The 18,466-nt window shown below is 44.3% G+C and overlaps 2 protein-coding genes across 6 annotated transcripts in view; one reads left to right on the forward strand and one right to left on the reverse strand.

The window, feature by feature from the left end:
- Positions 1 to 1,385: 1,385 nt before the first annotated feature.
- yod1 (YOD1 deubiquitinase) lies at positions 1,386 to 8,919 on the reverse strand. 2 transcript variants are annotated; one of them, XM_033042987.1, is made up of 3 exons: positions 8,898 to 8,919; positions 4,121 to 4,334; positions 1,386 to 3,321 (listed from the first exon to the last, which is right to left on the reverse strand). In XM_033042987.1, exons 2-3 carry the CDS (start codon positions 4,326 to 4,328, stop codon positions 2,618 to 2,620), a joined length of 912 nt encoding a protein of 303 aa, XP_032898878.1. In that variant the 5' UTR covers positions 4,329 to 4,334; positions 8,898 to 8,919; the 3' UTR covers positions 1,386 to 2,617. The 2 variants fall into 2 exon arrangements, with proteins under 2 accessions (XP_032898878.1, XP_032898877.1); XM_033042986.1 differs by lacking the exon at positions 8,898 to 8,919 and adding an exon at positions 8,725 to 8,827.
- A 127-nt stretch (positions 8,920 to 9,046) lies between these two features.
- The window catches only part of pfkfb2 (6-phosphofructo-2-kinase/fructose-2,6-biphosphatase 2), a 64,007-nt gene continuing 54,587 nt past the window's right edge, over positions 9,047 to 18,466 (forward strand). For all 4 annotated transcript variants that reach the window (XR_004415628.1, XM_033042983.1, XM_033042984.1 and 1 more), the window contains exon 1: positions 9,047 to 9,112. Coding sequence is in view for 2 of the 4 variants with exons in the window: in XM_033042983.1 (XP_032898874.1) it covers positions 9,091 to 9,112 (22 nt within the window). In the remaining 2 variants the exon portion in view is untranslated. The remainder of the gene's footprint in view (positions 9,113 to 18,466) is intronic.

The raw sequence follows: 18,466 nt of genomic DNA on the forward strand, positions 1-18,466 counted from the left end.
GCCATCATCTATTGTATACTGGACATGCTATGATTTCAAGTTGCCAGAAATAATATTTGTTAAATGAGCCTTCACATCCAATCCATTTGGTCATTAAAAATAGTTAACGTAAAGATAATAAAATCTAAAACATTTATACACTGATGTATCTTTCTGATGGAAGCATACCTACTATAAAAAATGTTTGTGACTAAAGCAGACAATTATTCAATTAATCATTAATTAAATTATTTTTAAAGAAAAATGCTTTCAAGGGTGACTAATGCCCGAAATGGCCCCAATTCCGGCACAATTGTGAATAGATGTAAAACAATTTTTCCTCAGTAATCTTTAAAACAGGGATCAGTTTATAAGGCGCAGGCTGGAATTAAATGTTGTTATTGAATTAGGATGCACATGTTAATTGTTAGATTGAAAAGCCATCAATTCTTATCTAAATGGTGGCCGACTAGGAAAAGGGGAGATGCAGCGAGACCTGGGTGTCATGGTACACCAGTCATTGAAAGTAGGCATGCAGGTGCAGCAGGCAGTGAAGAAAGCGAATGGTATGTTAGCTTTCATAGCAAAAGGATTTGAGTATAGGAGCAGGGAGGTTCTACTGCAGTTGTACAGGGTCTTGGTGAGACCACACCTGGAGTATTGCGTACAGTTTTGGTTTCCAAATCTGAGGAAGGACATTATTGCCATAGAGGGAGTGCAGAGAAGGTTCATCAGACTGATTCCTGGGATGTCAGGACTGTCTTATGAAGAAAGACTGGATAGACTTGGTTTATACTCTCTAGAATTTAGGAGATTGAGAGGGGATCTTATAGAAACGTACAAAATTCTTAAGGGGTTGGACAGGCTAGATGCAGGAAGATTGCCCCCGATGTTGGGATAGTCCAGGACAAGGGCTTACAGCTTAAGGATAAGGGGGAAATCCTTTAAAACCGAGATGAGAAGAACTTTTTTCACACAGAGAGTGGTGAATCTCTGGAACTCTCTGCCACAGAGGGTAGTTGAGGCCAGTTCATTGGCTATATTTAAGAGGGAGTTAGATGTGGCCCTTGTGGCTAAGGGGATCAGAGGGTATGGAGAGAAGGCAGGTACGGGATACTGAGTTGGATGATCAGCCATGATCATATTGAATGGCGGTGCAGGCTCGAAGAGCCGAATGGCCTACTCCTGCACCTAATTTCTATGCATCCTATTGAGTCAATGGTAAGAGGCACAATCATATAATTAATTGAAAGCTCCATGTTGGGAAACCACTGGGGACGGACATACATAGAACTGCCTTTTGACCGAGATTTCTGACAGCTTAACTGAATTAAAGAAAAAAAAAATCCATGTGGGTCATGTAGGAATCTACAAAGAAACTTCACATCAGGAAATCAATGAAAGACTATTTCCTCAGATATTAATTATATTAACTGCATCGGGACTGATACAATCTTGGTATTTTCTAAATAATTATACCAACAATACAGTGCTACTTCTATGCATCTATACAAACATCTAATGCATAAAGGAGCAAAAAAAAAGTGATGAAACTTAGCAGTTGGAGCACATCTGCAGCGTATGAGGAATTTATGACATTCTGCATCGACCATCCCCGATGCAGAATTGTGACCCAAAACATTGACAATCTCTCACTCCCACACATATTTCTTGACTCGCTGAGTTTCTCCAGAAATTTGTATTTTGCTGCAGATTCCAGCATCTACACTCACATTATTTGTAACTAAATCTATCAGCATTAATCTTCAAGTAACAGTCTGACTCTATAATGTTTTTTAATGTGGTAAGCATTCCATGTGATCTGTTGTGTACTACTGTGGTTGTGTATAATTCAGTCCAGTCCAGTATCATAGTGTCAGAAATACAATGCCATTACAATACCTATCAAGGATAGAGATTCCTGGACTTAGTGTCTTGGGCTGTTCAACAAAACATCCCTTTGGCTGTGAAAGCAGGCAACTGGGCAACAGTGCAATAACCATTACTGAGCTGAACAATGAATTAAAAAAGATTGCAATAACTTCTACACAAGCTAGGGACGAAGGCAGTACTTCAGGATGTGTAGCAATTTCCATAGCAGACCACAAAATGGTTGTTGAATCATACAAAAAGGCAGCCCCCATCTTCCACGGAAGGATGGTATGATGAATTGTAAGAATCTTCCAAAATTAATACTAATGCAACCTTTTCCAAAAGGTTTCCGCTAGTTGTTTTTCAGATTTTCCAGTCATGGTTCACTCTTACAGATGTGTTCAGCCACAATCAAAATTTGAAGAAACCACTTACAGTTGATAATCTTCAGGCAGCTAAATGTCTTTGTTGTTTAAGTCATCTTAATGGATGTTAAAACTGAGCAGTATTTTGTTAATATATTTAATAAAAGGCTTATAATAGTAGTTATAATAATTTAGAATTAGTAGTCTCAACTCAATAAGTTCCTAATGTGTAAACAGATGTTCAAGAATGAAGACTAACCTTTGCAAACTAGCAATTTGATCAGCTCAGGTTTTAATCAACCCAGTGTTTAAAAAATCCATAGAATTCAAATTCATTCCGAAGGAGATTCATTATTCCAGTGCATTCCAGGAAAGTGAGGTAGATAATAATATTCAGAACATCACACCTCTCCGAAGTTAGTGTGTCCCGTCTCCTTAGCATGCTCCCTTGCTTCTATCTGACCCACCAAGCCCTTTTGGCAGACTATGCAACGCAGTGTGAACCTGTTCAGATCAGTAAATTGCCGTTTTCTTCGAGCTTCATCTCCCAACTCCAGTGCTTCTGCAAGTACAACATCATCAGCTGTTGAGAAGATGGTTTGTGGTGGGCTCTCAGGATCTTCAAAATGTCGTTCTATTGGGTCATAGTGGATTCCGTCATAAATCAGAAGCACACGCTTTGTGTAGCTTACATCCTCTCCAAACCTGTCTATCCGCACTGTCTGCGCATCTACCACACAGATCTCACATCGGTAAAACTTGGATAGAATGGAGATTTCAATGGCCCCTCCCCATGTGTCATTCTGGCAAATCCAATTGCAGTAGTCTGAATTACTTTTTCCCAGTACTGCTTCTGTGTACGACTCGGGGTCACTGGCCACAATCTGAGCTATCAGGTTTCGCATTTCCGGGGCGCAGGTTGGCTCACAAACACCACCTTCTACCACATAGTGAACGCTTGTGAACAGACATGAATTATCTGCAGGGACAACGTGTCGAGTCAGTTGTGAGAAAGCATTCTTATCTGAACTTTCAGCACCAAGCTTTGAGATGGAGGCTTTAGCTTTCATTACATCTCTTTCCTCTTCCACAATTAAAGTATCACCTGGAAAAAATAATTAATATAACCTACTTGCTTACTTCATAATTAGGTTAATAATGGTCATCAATAAAATTACAAGGAATACACAAAGAAACAGACCTTTCACACCAAGTTGTCTAAGCCAGTATGCATTCTTTACTTTAGACTCTTGCTCATTTAATCCCACCAGTATAAACCTACATTCCATTCCCATGCCTTTCCCTAGTTTGTGCCTAAATATTTCCACGCTATTCAACTCAGCCACTCTATGGTAGAGTATTACATTCGTGCTCACTACACTTTGGATAAAGAGGTATCAAATATGGGCTGATGCTTCACCCCCACCTACCCCCCGCCCCACCCCTCCCGCCACTCACCTTACCCAAACCCCCATGTGTTCTTTCACAGAAGTGAAAAAAACTTTAATCAAAACATTTCAGAACTTTACGCACTAAATGTGTTGACCAAGGATAAACTCCAACGTTGTCATGAAACTTGCTGACTGGGAGATGCACTAATATTAAGCTTGCATCTCCCCACGCAAACAATGGAGAACCAACACCTGTCCTCTTTCTCCCCATCATCCAGAGACCCAATCATTGCCCAGATGAAGCAGCAGTTCACTTGCACTTCTTCCAATACAGTGTACTGCATTCAGTGCTCACATCTCAGCCTCTAATGTATCAATGCAGATTGGCTGATCGATTTTGTGAACATCTCCATTCAGTTTCGACTGACTTTCTCTTGCCTCTTGCTCTCAATAACATAAAGCAGCGCGTACTCTTCATATTTCCTATCTAGACAAGGCCTTTAATATACTTACCGGAGTTGATTGCACAATCTTTGAGAGCTAGGTCTCCATTACGGAGATCTAGGGAGGTTGGAGGAAATCCCACCAGAATTTTTTGCAGAGCAGATGGAACTCCAGTTAGTTCTTCCACCTTATCTTTCAACTCTTGGACACTAGATGTCGAAGTCAGCCCTCGCATCAGATGGGTTCCATTCTTTGCTTTACATTGCAAACGCAGCATTTTACTCTGGAAGAAAAAATGTTAAATTCAGTCAAAGATTACACTAATTTTTTTTGATCGAAATTACCAATGTTCTTTTTTCACAAACATCGTTTTTTCAAAGTGACTTAGTCTGCATACTGTTGCAGCCGAGATTTATTTTAAAGGTTACAATGATTTTAGTTAAAAAAAAATGCTTAGTAGCTTGCTGACATGCAAATGTGACACAATAAAACTATGACTTGCAGTGTATTACTATAAGGTGTAGAAAAAAATAATTCAAACAGATACATGGAAAATAAATTGTGTGGGCATGATCCACATGACATTGAGAGCCATATTACCCGCAATGGCAAATAATAATAGTCACCAAGAATATATAGAATAGCTGCAATAAAGTAATCAATTGTGTTGCACAAACACCACATACAATCCCCAACATTGCTTTGGACTAATCGTTAACCAGGAATGAAATAGCCATCACATTTTTTTCCATGATATGATGATATACTGCCAGTGCTGTTGGACAGGGAGATTCAGGATTTAGAGTCTTTGACCATCATTATTGTTATCTGCCCTTATAGATTCTTGTCCCATTGAGAAAGATTTTAAGTAGCATGGGAAGTTTTACTACATGAGAAGGGTTTTCTAAACACAAGTTGCTGTAGCCACACTGACCATTTGTATTTTTACTTCACTACATTATCAGAATACAAAACTAAGAGAACATTTCATTGAACAATGAGCCTCATGAACCCCAATGTGCTGCCCATTAGTCAGTATCCTTGTTCTCCTTAGTCAGATTTGCTCGTTTGTAAAGATCTTACTTGGAATTGAAAACTTGAATGAGTAAAACTTGGCATGCTAATGTACAACCCTTACAACAAAACAATACATTGACATAAAAGCTAGACAACTAACACACAGGCTCACGTTAGTTGCATGCCAGATGAAGCAGGAACAAGCATGGTCCTAATGTTTGAGGGAGAGAAAAAAAATCAACAGAAGCATCAGTGGGCCAAATTGAGCTGGGTATGTCTGAAGGGAATCTCAGGCATTCAGCTGCTCCAGTGTCGTTACATCCCAGAATAAATGAAGCAAGCATCTTAAATTAAAGAAAGTGGATGAGTCATATTATGCTAGAATTGAGACTCATCAGCACACATGGCGTGCTTTCAAACTGTAGAATATAGGAGGGACAGAAATATATCATCCTTTTCCCAGCTCATCAGAAGCCACAGTGCAAGAATTACATCAAAAATAAATCAGTCAGTATAACAAAGTTACACGGCACAGAAAACAGGCGTTTGACTCAATTACTTGATGAATCAGGAACATGTGGTCAATCACGTGACCAACCACATCCAAACAGGCACACATGACAAGGAGAAATTATGTTTGAAATTATATTCAATAGCTCATTGCTTTTCATTCTTTCATTGTTAAATCTTAGTTTTAAAATGTAGACATTATATAAGATGTTTCATAATCATCAAACCTGCAGAACAGATTTTTTTTCTCCTGGTAATCTAATCATTGCTTCTCAAGTCTAACCTTTTGCATTCACCAATCCTTTAATCACACTTGCACCGTGCATTCTTCCTTTTGTGTCTTTAACCTGATGCCTTCCACCTGACCAAAGACAGACCTCAAATAGGATCTTTATTTCCACTAAAGTACATTTCAGAGCCCTAAAAGCAGCCATGATTCAAACAAATTAATGGAACTGAAAACTAGTTAAGATGGAAAATAGGAGCAGGAGGAGCCTCCCAGCCCACTCCACCATTCAATTTCTTCCCAAACATTACCCGACCTTCATATCCGTAGCACTTTGAATTTATTAATAATCAGGTTGCAACCATCACTGGCAAGTAAAGAATTGCAAAGTTAAAAAATCTGAAATAAGTATTGAACATACTCAGAAAGTCAGACAACATCTATGGAGAAAAACATTGACTCCAATATTTCAGGTAGTAAACCTGTGTGGTATAGTAGCGCAGCTAGTAGAGCTGCTAACTAAGTGCCAGTGATCTAGATTCAATCTTAACCTCATATATTGTCCATGTGGAGTTTTAAGGCTCTCCATGTGACCGTGTGGGTTTCCTCCACCACATCTCAAAAATGTGCGGGTTTGAAGGTTAATTGGCCTCTGAAAATCATCTCGAGTGCAGGGAAGAGGACGCGAAAGTGGGATAACATAGAACTAGTGTAACTGGGTGCGCTTTGGTTGGTGTGGACTCGCTGGGCAAAGTGTCAGTTTCAGTGCTGTATCTTTAAACTAAACTAATCCAGAAAACAAAGATGTTTCAAGTCACTGAGGAGGCAATAATGTTGAGAGAACAATGGTGGAAATCAAGACATATGGATTGAACAGATAATAGGCAGGACAGCTGACAAGAGGGCTTGTCCTCTAACTAGTTATTGTCAGGAGACAAGTGGGAAGAGAGAAATTAGGAAAAAATCAGTACTGGTGTGACAGAACCCAACAGTTGCTGAAAAAGTGAAGTGAAGGATAACACTGGAAACATGCAGCTGGTCAGGCAGCACCTGTAAAGAGAGAACCTGTCATCATTAGAGCCATGTGTAGGAAGGAACTGCAGATGCTGGTTGAAACCAAGTAAAATAGACAAGAAAAGCTGGAGTAACCCAGCAGGACAGGCAGCATCTCTAGAGAGAAGGAATGGGTGACATTTCGGGTCTGAAGGAGGGTCTTGACACAAAACGTCACCCATTGCTTCTCTCCAGAGATGCTGCCAGTCCCGCTGAGTTACTCCAGCTTTTTGTGTCTGTCATTAGAGCCATATGGTCATAAGGGTAAGGAGCAGAATTAGGCCATATTTGTCCATCCTCCATCCCACACATGGTGATTGCCTGGTGCCCGGCATCGTCTCAGTCCTTCACAGGCACTTTGTCCGTTCCCCCACTCCCCAGCACCACTGGCTATGCCGGTTGAACCATGGCCTGGCCAAGAGCCACCCACCCCATCCATCTTCCCCCCCTCTCCACACCCCCCCCTCTTCCCCCCCATCCTCCCTCCACCCTATCCTCCCTCTCCACCCCCCACCCTCCCTTTCCACCCCCAACCCTCCCTCTCCACCCTTCCTCTTCACCCCCCCCAATTCTCCCTCTCCACCTCCCCCCCCCATCCTCCCTCTCCACCTCCCCCCCCCCATCCACCCTCTCCACCTCCCTCCCCATCCACCCTCTCCACCCCCACCCCCCATCTCCACCCCCCCATCCTCCCTCTCCACCCCCCCATCCTCCCTCTCCACCCCCATCCTCCCTCTCCACCCCCATCCTCCCTCTCCACCCCCCACCCTTCCTCTCCACCCCCCCATTCTCCCTCTCTCCACCCCCCCATTCTCCCTATCTCCACCCCCCCCCCATCCTCCCTCTCCACCCCCCATTCTCCCTCTCCACCCCCCCACCATTCTCCCTCACCCCCCCCCCACCATTCTCCCTCTCCCCCATCCTCCCTCTCCACCCTCCCCCCATCCTCCCTCTCCACCCTCTCCCCATCCTCCCTCTCCACCACCCTCCCCCCATTCTCCCTCTCCACCACCCCCATTCTCCCTCTCTCCACCCCCCACCCTCCCTCTCCACCCTCCCCATCCTCTCTCCACCACCCTCCACCCCATCCTCCCTCTCCACCCCCCCCACCATTCTCCCTCTCCACCCCCCCCATCCACCCTCTCCACCCCCCCATCCCCACCCCCCCCATCCTCCCTCTCCACCCCCCCCCATCCTCCCTCTCCACCCCCCCCATTCTCCCTCTCCACCGCCCCCATTCTCCCTCTCTCCACCCCCCCCCTCCCTCTCCACCCTCCCCATCCTCTCTCCACCACCCTCCACCCCATCCTCCCTCTCCACCTCCCCCACCATTCTCCCTCTCCCCCCCCCATCCTCCCTCTCCACCCCCCATCCCCACCCCCCCCATCCTCCCTCTCCACCCCCCCCCATCCTCCCTCTCCACCCCCCCCCATTCTCCCTCTCCACCGCCCCCATTCTCCCTCTCTCCACCCTCTCCACCCCCCTCTCCACCCCCCCCCCCCCATCCACCCTCTCCACCCCCCCCACCATTCTCCCTCTCCACCACCCCCCCCCACCCCCTCACCCACGCTGATGGCGCCCTGCCTCCAGTCCAGGTCCGTAGTCACAGGAGCGCACAGCCTGTCCACTGCCTCCATTCCCAGTGCTTGGTGCCTGCTGCCAGCCACACTGTCTCAATACTGGGGGCACATCCCCACCCCCTCCCCTTCCCAGAATCAAGGACATGCCCGTCCCCCCCCCAAATTTATGTCAACACCGGGGCCAACCCCATTTACCTCAGAACCAAGGGCATAAACCCCTCACATACACACCCCAACCACCACCACATTCCATTTCAGCACCAGGGACACATTCTCCCCACATTTACCTCAGCACCGGGGACATCGCCGTCCCGCCCGCCCTCCGTCACTCACTCACTCACCCCCTCACTGACTGACTGCACTGAGCGCGCGCGCGCATCCACCCGCCACAAAGCCCCGCGGGCGCCGCTCACGCGCCCCTCCTCTCCTCCCGCCCCTCCTCCCCCCACCCCACCCCCACCTGTCGATTGGTCGGATCCGCTGGCCGCTCCGTCTGCCCTGCCGGCGGTTGCGACTACACTCGGCGCGGGGGCGATGGGAGGGTGCAGGTGGCGGCGGCGTCGGGGGAGGGGGGAGCTGACGTCACCATGGCCGCGCGGGTCACGTGTGTGGGCGGGAGGGGGGGAGGAGGCGGCGGCGGCGGCTGGTGCAAGATGTCGCTGCAGCCGAGGAAAGGTAAGTGAAGGACAGCGGGGACCCGCTGACCCACCCGCCGGCCCACTCACCGTCCCGCCGCCCGGGCCGAGGAGGACGTGCTGCTCCCTGGAACGGCTGATCCTGGCTGGCAGCTGTCAATGTGCGGCTGTCATTGAGCCCGCGGCCCGGAATGCCGGCTGCCGACAGCTGCCTGCTGGAGCCGGTGTAGGGGACGGTGGCGCCTCGTCCTCCCCAGGGCAAGCTGGCGCCACCACCGCCACCCTCTCTCCCCTCTCTCCCCCAGGGCAGGCTGACGGGTCCCCCCGGGGGTGGGTGGGGGGTGGGGTGTACACCACACCATTACCTCCGTCCCTTCCCCTACACCTCCCCGGTTCAATCTCAGCTCACGCCGCCAGCTTGAAAGTATCTCACATTCATTAACAGAATGATGCAAGTTCAGCAGAGTCTGTAAAGGATCATCAGACCCGTCAGGTGGAGAAGAAGAAAAAACACAGGGCTTGAAAGGTTCACTGACAAGCCCATGAGTGGGTTAGGAAGGACGTGCAGATGCTGTTTTACACCGAAGATAGACACAAAGTGCTGGAGTAACTCAGCGGGTCAGTCAGTATTCAGATTCAGATTCAACTTTAATTGTCATTGTCAGTGTACAGTACAGAGACAACGAAATGCAGTTAGCATCTCCCTGGAGAGCGACATAGAATATGATTTCAATAAGTATCTCTGTTGAAAAGTATTAGGTGACGTTTCGGGTCGAGATCCTTCTTCAGACAGTCCGGGGAGAGGGAAATTAGAGTAAAAGAATGTAAATAGAACAAATGCATAAAAAGAAACACCAAAAAACAACGATGATCAGGAAAGTTGGAGCCCACAATGATCCATTGTGTGACCTGTATGAATGGGACTGTGCTGATTCTCAGAAAAGTTGCCCCACATTTCATACTAACGATCTTTAAAACACAGCTTAATCAGCACCCTCCCATTCATTGTCGCCACAGACAACAGGAACCATTCAAAAGGACAAAATGCTGGAGTAACTCCGTGGGCTAGGCAACATTTCTTGAGAACATGGATAGGTGACGTTTCGGATCAGGATCCTTCGTCAGCGCCGGTCTGAAGAAACATCGCCTATCCGTGGTCTCCGGAGTTGCCGCCTAACCTGCTGAGTTACGCCAGGACCTTGTCTTTTTTAAACTGGCGTCCGCAGTTCCTTGTATCTACAGAATCACAAACATTGATGCTCCCGCGATTGGGCAGCAGATTAAAAGTACTATGTTCTTTGACGAGGACAGAAACTTCAAATGCAGAAAATAACAAACACTTTGTTACACAGACTTCATCATCAATGCATGGTGATGCACTTAACCATGTTTCTGTGTTCATTTATGGCTTGTGGGGATCGTTGGCAAAGTTTGTATTCATGATTCACTTACCCTTCAGGAAGTCCCGGGATGCTGTTGCATATTGCATAAGCCACTGCAGTCCTTGTCGTACAACACAAGCGTAGGAGGAACTCAGCAGGCCAGATAGCGTCTGTGGACAGAATGGACAGACAATGTTTTACATCTGATAGGTGGATGGATGCAGGCAGGAAATGATAAGCAGACTGGGTTGAATAAGTGACAAAGGTTAAAGATGAAAAGGAGACAGAGGGGTGTAGATCAAGAGGACTTTGAGAGTTATCTGTTTTTCTGTTCATAATTTCTTAACTTTTTCTTTCCTCATTTGCACTGGACCTTGGTTGTCAATAATTTGGAGGTCTTTTTTTGTAGGATCATCTTTGAGGGCAGAAATGTTTGTTTAATTTGTCCATTATTTCTTAATTTCCCCATCATACATTCTTCTGTCTTTGTAAGGATCCCAGATTTGCTCTGACTAGTCTTTTTTAACGCTGAAGCTTTTGTAGCAGCAGATTTTTATATCGTTCAAGAGATTACTCCCTCTAGCCACTAAGTGGACTGCATGGTTAAGGGGAATGTCGTTGTATGCATGCGAGCTCTCCGTTCGAGACCTTCAGAGCTTCTTCACAGATAATTCTTCAAAACACAGTCCTTTGATTAATAAATTCTTTATCGTTGATGAAAAACAATAAGGTACACCCAAACTTCTTCCGACGTACACTATAATCTTCATCGAAATCTAGCTTATTGTATTAAACGTTAGAAAACTTCTCGTGTTTCCGTTACACTTCGCATGATCGAAGAGTAAACCTTCCCCATGCTGGTCCTAAACTAAAACTGAAAACTAAGCTTCTGCGCAAGACATGTAGCTCCAAACACGCCCTAAAATACGTCATAAATCCCACCCACAATATAACGGTCAGTCTAAAATTTAAAGACATATGCCATCATCAATGACACACAAAATAAGCCAAATGTCCACCACATACCGGCCCCTAATTGTTCCGAGTATATAACGAGGCAATTATTAATAAACATCAAAAAAGTAGCCATGAAGGCAACATATATCAAAAACAAAAAGTCAGGGAATTGAACCCCGGTCTCCCGCGTGACAGGCGGGGATACTAACCACTATACTAATGAGAAAAAAAGTAGCATGCACTATATATCCACAATCAGAATTCTTCATCGACTCTTCCATCTTCACTTTTGCCTTGTAGAAGCAAGCATAACTTGATTATTAATTTTATTAAAACACTGGTTTAGTTTAAAGTCATAACATGCGCACCAAACCCTTAAAATCAGGCATACCCAGTATATAGTCCAAAACATAAGTCCAAAGCTTTGATAGCATGAAACATCTTCCTCCATGTCCGATCAACTCATGGATGTGTTGTAACAGCAATGTTGAAGTGTGACAATCCTTCAAAAGAATAACAGGATTTTTACTAATAAAGTTCACCGTTAGGTTTGATTTAATTTCCAGATCATTAGCAGAGATTTCAAATCCCAGCTCAAGCTTTGGCCATTCTCTGTCTGGCTTACAGAGAGATTTTAGTTCATTGATCTATCTCTTATCGCTTAAGAAACGGTTCGTTGTCAGTTCTCTGGAAACCTCATCCGCAGGATTTTCTTCTGTGACAACATATTTCAGTTGTGCAATATTAGCAACTCCCAATGCTCTTTCCATTGGCAGATTGTCTCTGTCCAAATCCAACTCTCTGGTTTCTTTGTCTATTATCTAGTGGAATGGTTTCACAATTGTCGCTGATCCACTTGGAAAGTGTAAATCCTCCCTTATTGCAAATCCTCCCTTATTGCAAAGGGAAGTCAGATGTTCTACTGGTAGAATTGCTTCCTGCTCAGTAGACATGGATTTTAAGTAATCATCCTTATCGAAATTATTCTTCAAAGAGATTCTTACTTCATGAAATTTAGTATTCTCGCCAAACTTGCGTTTCAAATTCTGGTGGCTTTGCGATTATTCAGCAGATTAACACTTTCTTGTTTGAAAGGTAAGTCCAGACAATAGTGTCCATCAATCTTTACTGAGTAGTTCATAATATCCATGAACTTCAACTGTTCGTTCGATATCTCTTCAGATTCCTTGCTGGTACTTTCCTTGAAGTCATGATTGTATGGCTTCATCACCGGCTTTTCTAATTTATCAGTAGATATTTGATTAACAGCAATGGTAAGATAGTTCTTCTGATTCCCGTTTTCATTGTTCCTTTTTAAGGAGCCATAGATAACCTATCCAAGTCGGGTTTTTGTAGCATACGGTCCATCTACTTGGCTCCAAACAATCTGTATAGGTTCCAATGCCTTCAAAACATTTGTTCCGATAAGTAGATCAACACTAGAATTTATTTCAGATATCTTGACATCCTTCAGGTAAGGCCATTCTATCAGGTTTTCATGTCTTGGTATATTTTGACGATCAACAGGCATGATTCCATGTGTTAACACTTCAGATATTGGTATAAAATTATCTTCATCCAAACTGGATATCTCTATATTCGCAATGTAATGACTCCTGCTCTCTTTATCTTTAGTCATGGTACGTAATCGAATCTTAGTCTCTTCTATAATGTTCAGCCTTCTCGTCAGGTTTTCTGTGCAAAAGGTAATCGAACTTCCGTGATCCAGAAAAGCATATGTTTGCAACACTGTATTCGTCTTGCTATTCCTTACCTGTACTGGTAAGATGGAAAAATTACAAGCTTCAACCCCGGCCCCAATATGAGCAATTACTTGAGGCGAGGTGATCGCATCTCTAGTAGTGGCTTCTTCTTCTGTTCCGTTTCTCCAGTGCATCTTCTTCTATTTGCTCTGATAGCTCTTCGTCTATTTGTTCCAGTTCTTCTTCTTCCCAATACTCTGGTAGCTCTTCTCAGTGTGAAGTGCTTCAGGATGATATTGTCTGCACTTATAATAAATCATAGGATTCTTAGTCTCTCACCATATGTCCTTGTTTCAAACATCCAAAACAGATTCCCTTCTCTTTCAAGAAATCCATCTTTTCTTCATATTCTTTCATCTTGAATCTTCAACACCATCTTATGGTGTGACCAACTTCATCACATAACAAACAAAACACTATTTGCTTGCTAATAGATACATTTCCTTTCATTCTATCAGTCTTTTCCACAGGTCTGGTTGTGATAGCAAAACTACTTCTCATAGGTTCTGATATTTCTTCAGTTTTGGTAAAGGTAGAACCTTTGTTAGTTGCAATTGGTTTATAATCTTCAATAGTCCCGTAGTGTGGCTCTAACATGTACCGTACTTCCCTTTCTAAGAATTTCACCAGGTCTGGTAGCCTGGCTACTTGGTTCCTTTCATCCATTATTCCGCCTGCTTCATATCTCCACTTTTCTCTCATTCTTCTGGGCAACTTGCTAATGATGATTCGAGTATTACTCGCAAGATTAATTTCCTCCATGTGGCTGAGATTTCTCATCGAGCTGCAACAACCTCTCAGAAATATTGCATATTTACTCAATGCCTTCCCATCTTCTGGCTTGATTTCTTTCCAAGCATGGGCCTTCTCCATGTATGCGTTAGCAATCCTCTGTTCATTGCAAAAATGTTCTTTAAGTAATCTTCTCACCTTTTTATAGCCATGGCTGCCTGTCTCAATTTGACAACTTTCTACAAGTAACTGAACATCTCTGCTTGTGTACTTCATCAGAAATCGTAAGAGCTCCTTTTCATCCGTAACTTTTGTTTCTAATACTTCTTCTAATGTCCTTACGAAGGCTTCATACCGCAAAGGATCTCCATCATACGTAGGGATTTCTGCTGGTGGTAGAATGAGAGAGGTATTTTGTCGAGCTATGATCTGGTTGAATACAGTTTGCCTTTTCACCAATGCCAATAATCCATCCTGATAACCTTGGCTTGGCTCCGCCTGTTGATAAACAGGCCTCTGTGATTCAAATTGGCTTGCTCGAGCCTGTGCACCAGGACTCGGAAAAGCGTGGTCCGCTATTGGTTTGTCCCGAGCATCCACAGACGCTCCAATAGTAGTTTGTTTCGATCTAGTACTCATTTGCTGAGATGAAGTTTTACCCATCTTACTCTGTTCCAATGGGTTTTCAAAACCAAGAAATCCGGTGGACCTCGATTGTGGAATTGATCCAACTGCTAATTCAATTGGAGTAGTTTTTTCTCCTGGTCCGGAGCTCATCGTCTTCGATGATCTAGAGCTGCATCTTGAACCCTTTCTTTCCAATATCTCCTTCTTAGATTTGGCCACCACCATTTTTGTGTCTAGTTCCAGTTGTTCCTTTCATCAGCTCAGCTCCTTTATCCGTTCTTCTAGTCGCCTCATCTCTTCTTTCCTCTGATCGTTCCATTGTCTCATCTCTTCTTCTTGTCGCTCAATATCATGTTTCATCTTCAAGGCATCCGCTTCTATTAAGAGAGCGGCTAGATCAGCTTCAACTCCCAATCGAGCAGATGCCCTTGATACCAAACTGGCTGTAGAACCAGATTTATGTCTTGATCCTCGTGGAGATACTTTCGAGATATTATCTCGTGGTGTAATTTCATCTTCCATTCTGGCACCTTGTTGCTTCGCACTTCCAGCTGCTGTACTAAGTTGTGGTATAATTTTCAAATAACCACTCCTCTGCCTCATCTATGAAACCATTGAATATCTTCATCTTATCTTCCCACCACTGGGTATGTTTTCTGCGTTCTTCCCAAGGCGGCTGTGAACACAGCAGCACATTCTGTTTCTTTCCAACCTCTTTGCAGAGGTTCCATAGTTGGCTCATATTAGATTTCACTTCGATCGTGTTCTGTACTGATTCCATTAATTTCTTCTGTTTCTCAATTAATCTGGTAACCTGGTTCCATAATTTGTTTCTCTCCTTCTCGGTTTCTTTCAAGCAGGCAGGATGTGTATTATCTGTTTCTTCTCGATACACGAGTTCTCTGTAACTTTCGATTGACTCGTTAACTTGTTCCCATATCGAGTTTTCCTCAGGCATGGCTCTTTCTTCATCTTCTGGCTCCATGATTTTAAAGAGGTCTTGGCAGATCGCCAAGTCTTTAAATTGAACGAACAAAGTCTCTAAAATCTGCTCCAACTCCATCGAGTGGCTATTTTGAAAACATTTTCCTTAAAACAATAACAAACTAATATTGTAGACAACATCTCTCAAACATCCATGGGCTTAAAACTGATGATAGTTCGAAAGGAATACGTGTTATCAAGAGTTCAAAACAATCCAAGGTCAGTCGTCTCCTTTCTCCAGACAGATTGGAAAAACACTTTCTGGCTCTTCTAACAGAAGTCGTTTAAAATTAAAGCTTTTTAACTTCAAAATTCAATGAATAATAATCGATTTTACTCACAATTTCTGTGATGATGTCTTTAGATAAGTCTTGTCGCTGTCGATAGACTTCAAGGCCTTCTCTGGCCGAGATCTATTATCTTCAGTTCCTCGGCTGGAACAGGTATTGTCTTCAGTTCCTCGGCTGGAACCGGTATTCTGGCCAAAACCCCTTCCGAGATCTTAGCCAAATCTTCTATCCCACTCTCTGGGACTGGTATTCACCCCCTTGGTCGGAGGTATCCTTTGACTTAATTATAGCGGCAGATTTTATATCGTTCAAGAGATTACACCCTCGCCGCTAAGTGGACTGCATGGTTAAGGCGAATGTCGTTGTACGCATGCGAGCTCTCCGTCTGAGACCTTCAGAGCTTCTTCACAGATACATCTTCAAAACACAGACCTCTGATTAATAAATTCTTTATTGTTGATGAAAAACAATAAGGTATATCCAAACTTCTTGCGACTCGTACACTATAATCTTCATCGAACTCCAGTTTATTGCATTAAAGGTTAGAAAACTCCTCGTGTCTCCGTTACACTTCGCATGATCGAAGGGTAAACCTTCCCCCATGCTGGTCCTAAACTAAGCTTCTGCCCTAAAATATGTCATAAATCCCACCCACAATATAACAGGCAGTCTAACATTTAAAGACACTTGCCATCATCAATGACACACAAAACAAGCCAAATGGCCACTACAGCTTTTAGTCTTTAATGCTGCTTATTAGTTTACTCTCATTCGACTTCCCTTAATTAATTCTTTGGTGACTGTGCATAATTCTGCAACACTCCTAATCCTCAAGTTTACTGCATTTTCTGGCGACTTTATAAGATGTTTTAAACTTATAGCTGGACTACTTTATCTGTTGTATTTGTGCCTTAAAGGAATGCAAGGCCAATGGTGGAGGAGGATGCAGAAAATATAACAACTGCATTATCTTAAAACTGATTAATATTTTAGCATCTGGAGAAAATAGATTGGTTGTGTTTTGGGTCATGTGTCTAAGCCATGCCATTTGTCTTTGATGCCTTTGTGTTTAAAGTTTTCACTGCTGTAACATGTTAAAGTATGGCATTCTTTTTGCCACGTTTTGGAGTGTTTCTCAGTGGAAAATTATGGCCAATTTTTCTATATTTCCCTATTTTGAATGAACCAACGATTTAGCCTGCACGGAAGGCACACACACAGTCTTGTGGTTAGAACTGAGTGAATTGAGGGTTAATAGATTTCCTTGTTAATTGAGAATAATTGTCAGATCAAATGACAAATGGCAATTCAACTGGGTAAAACTTGATTAACCAATCCAGAGAGCATCGAATGTCTTCAGCTACGAGCCATTGACATGTTGTAGTTTCTTTTGAACACAGAAGCAATCTGTCTGTTTTGCCCATTTGTTGTAGGGAGTCATATTGCTAGAAATCTCAGAAACTAGCAGCTTGTGTTAACAATATACACTATCATAAATGGATAAAGGTTACAACAATATAGAAAGTAGACAAAATTGCTGGAGAAACTCAGCGGGTGAGGCAGCATCTATGGAGCGAAGGAAATAGGCAACGTTTCGGGTCGAGACCCTTCTTCAGACTGATGTGAGGGTGGGGGGGGGGGGCGGGAGGAAGTAAGGAAGAGGTGGAGCCACAGGGCTGAGGGAGAGCTGAGATGGGGAGGAGAAAGTAAGGACTACCTGAAATTAGAGAAGTCAGTGTTCATACCGCTGGGGTGTAAACTGCCCAAGCGAAATATGAGGTGCTGCTCCTCGAATTTACGATGGTCCTCACTCTGGCCATGGAGGAGGCCCAGTACAGAATGGTCGGATTCGGAATGGGAGGGGGAGTTGAAGTGCTGAGCCACCAGGAGATCAGATTGGTTATTGTGAACCGTGCGGAAGTGTTCGGCGAAGCGATCGCCAAGCCTACGCTTGGTCTCACCGATGTAGAGCAACTGACATCTAGAGCAGCGGATGCAATAGATCAGGTTGGAGGAGGTGCAGGTGAACCTCTGCCGCACATGGAAAGACTGCTTGGGTCCTTGAATGGAGTCAAGGGGGGAGGTAAAGCGACAAGTGAAGCATTTCTTGCGGTTGCAAGGGAAACTGCCCGGAGAGGGGGTGGTTTGGGTGGGAAGGGACGAATTGACCAGGGAGTTACGGAGGGAGCGATCTCTGCGGAAAGCCGACAAGGGAGGAAATGGGAAGATGTGGCAAGTGGTGGGATCACGTTGGAGGTGGCGAAAATGTCGGAGGATTATTTGTTGTATGTGACGGCTGGTAGGGTGGAAGGTGAGGACAAGGGGGACTCTGCCCTTGTTACGAGTGAGGGGATGGGGAGTGGGAGCAGAGTCACGGGGTTTAGCTATCTGGACTACACTTCTTCCCACTCTGCTTCCTGCAAGGACTCCATCCCCTACTCCCAATTCCTCCATCTACACTGCATCTGCACCCAGGATGAGGTGTTCCATACCAGGGCATCGGAGATGCCCTCATTCTTCAGGGAACGGGGGTTCCCCTCTTCTACCATAGATGACGCTCTCACCAGGGTCTCATCTATACCCCGTGACTCTGCTCTCACTCCCCATTCCCTCACTCGTAACAAGGGCAGAGTCCCCCTTGTTGACTCCATTCAAGGAT

The sequence above is a fragment of the Amblyraja radiata genome, chromosome 24 (assembly GCF_010909765.2).
Source record: "Amblyraja radiata isolate CabotCenter1 chromosome 24, sAmbRad1.1.pri, whole genome shotgun sequence".
NCBI classification, from domain to species: domain Eukaryota; kingdom Metazoa; phylum Chordata; class Chondrichthyes; order Rajiformes; family Rajidae; genus Amblyraja; species Amblyraja radiata.

Bases quoted from the DNA above. Each gene is read 5' to 3' on its own strand.
- yod1 (XM_033042987.1), bottom strand. From the start codon at position 4,328: ATGCTGCGTTTGCAATGTAAAGCAAAGAATGGAACCCATCTGATGCGA. The intron at 3,322-4,120 runs GTAAGTATATTA...TATTTTTTCCAG, and splicing joins AGATTGTGCAATCAACTCCG to GTGATACTTTAATTGTGGAA.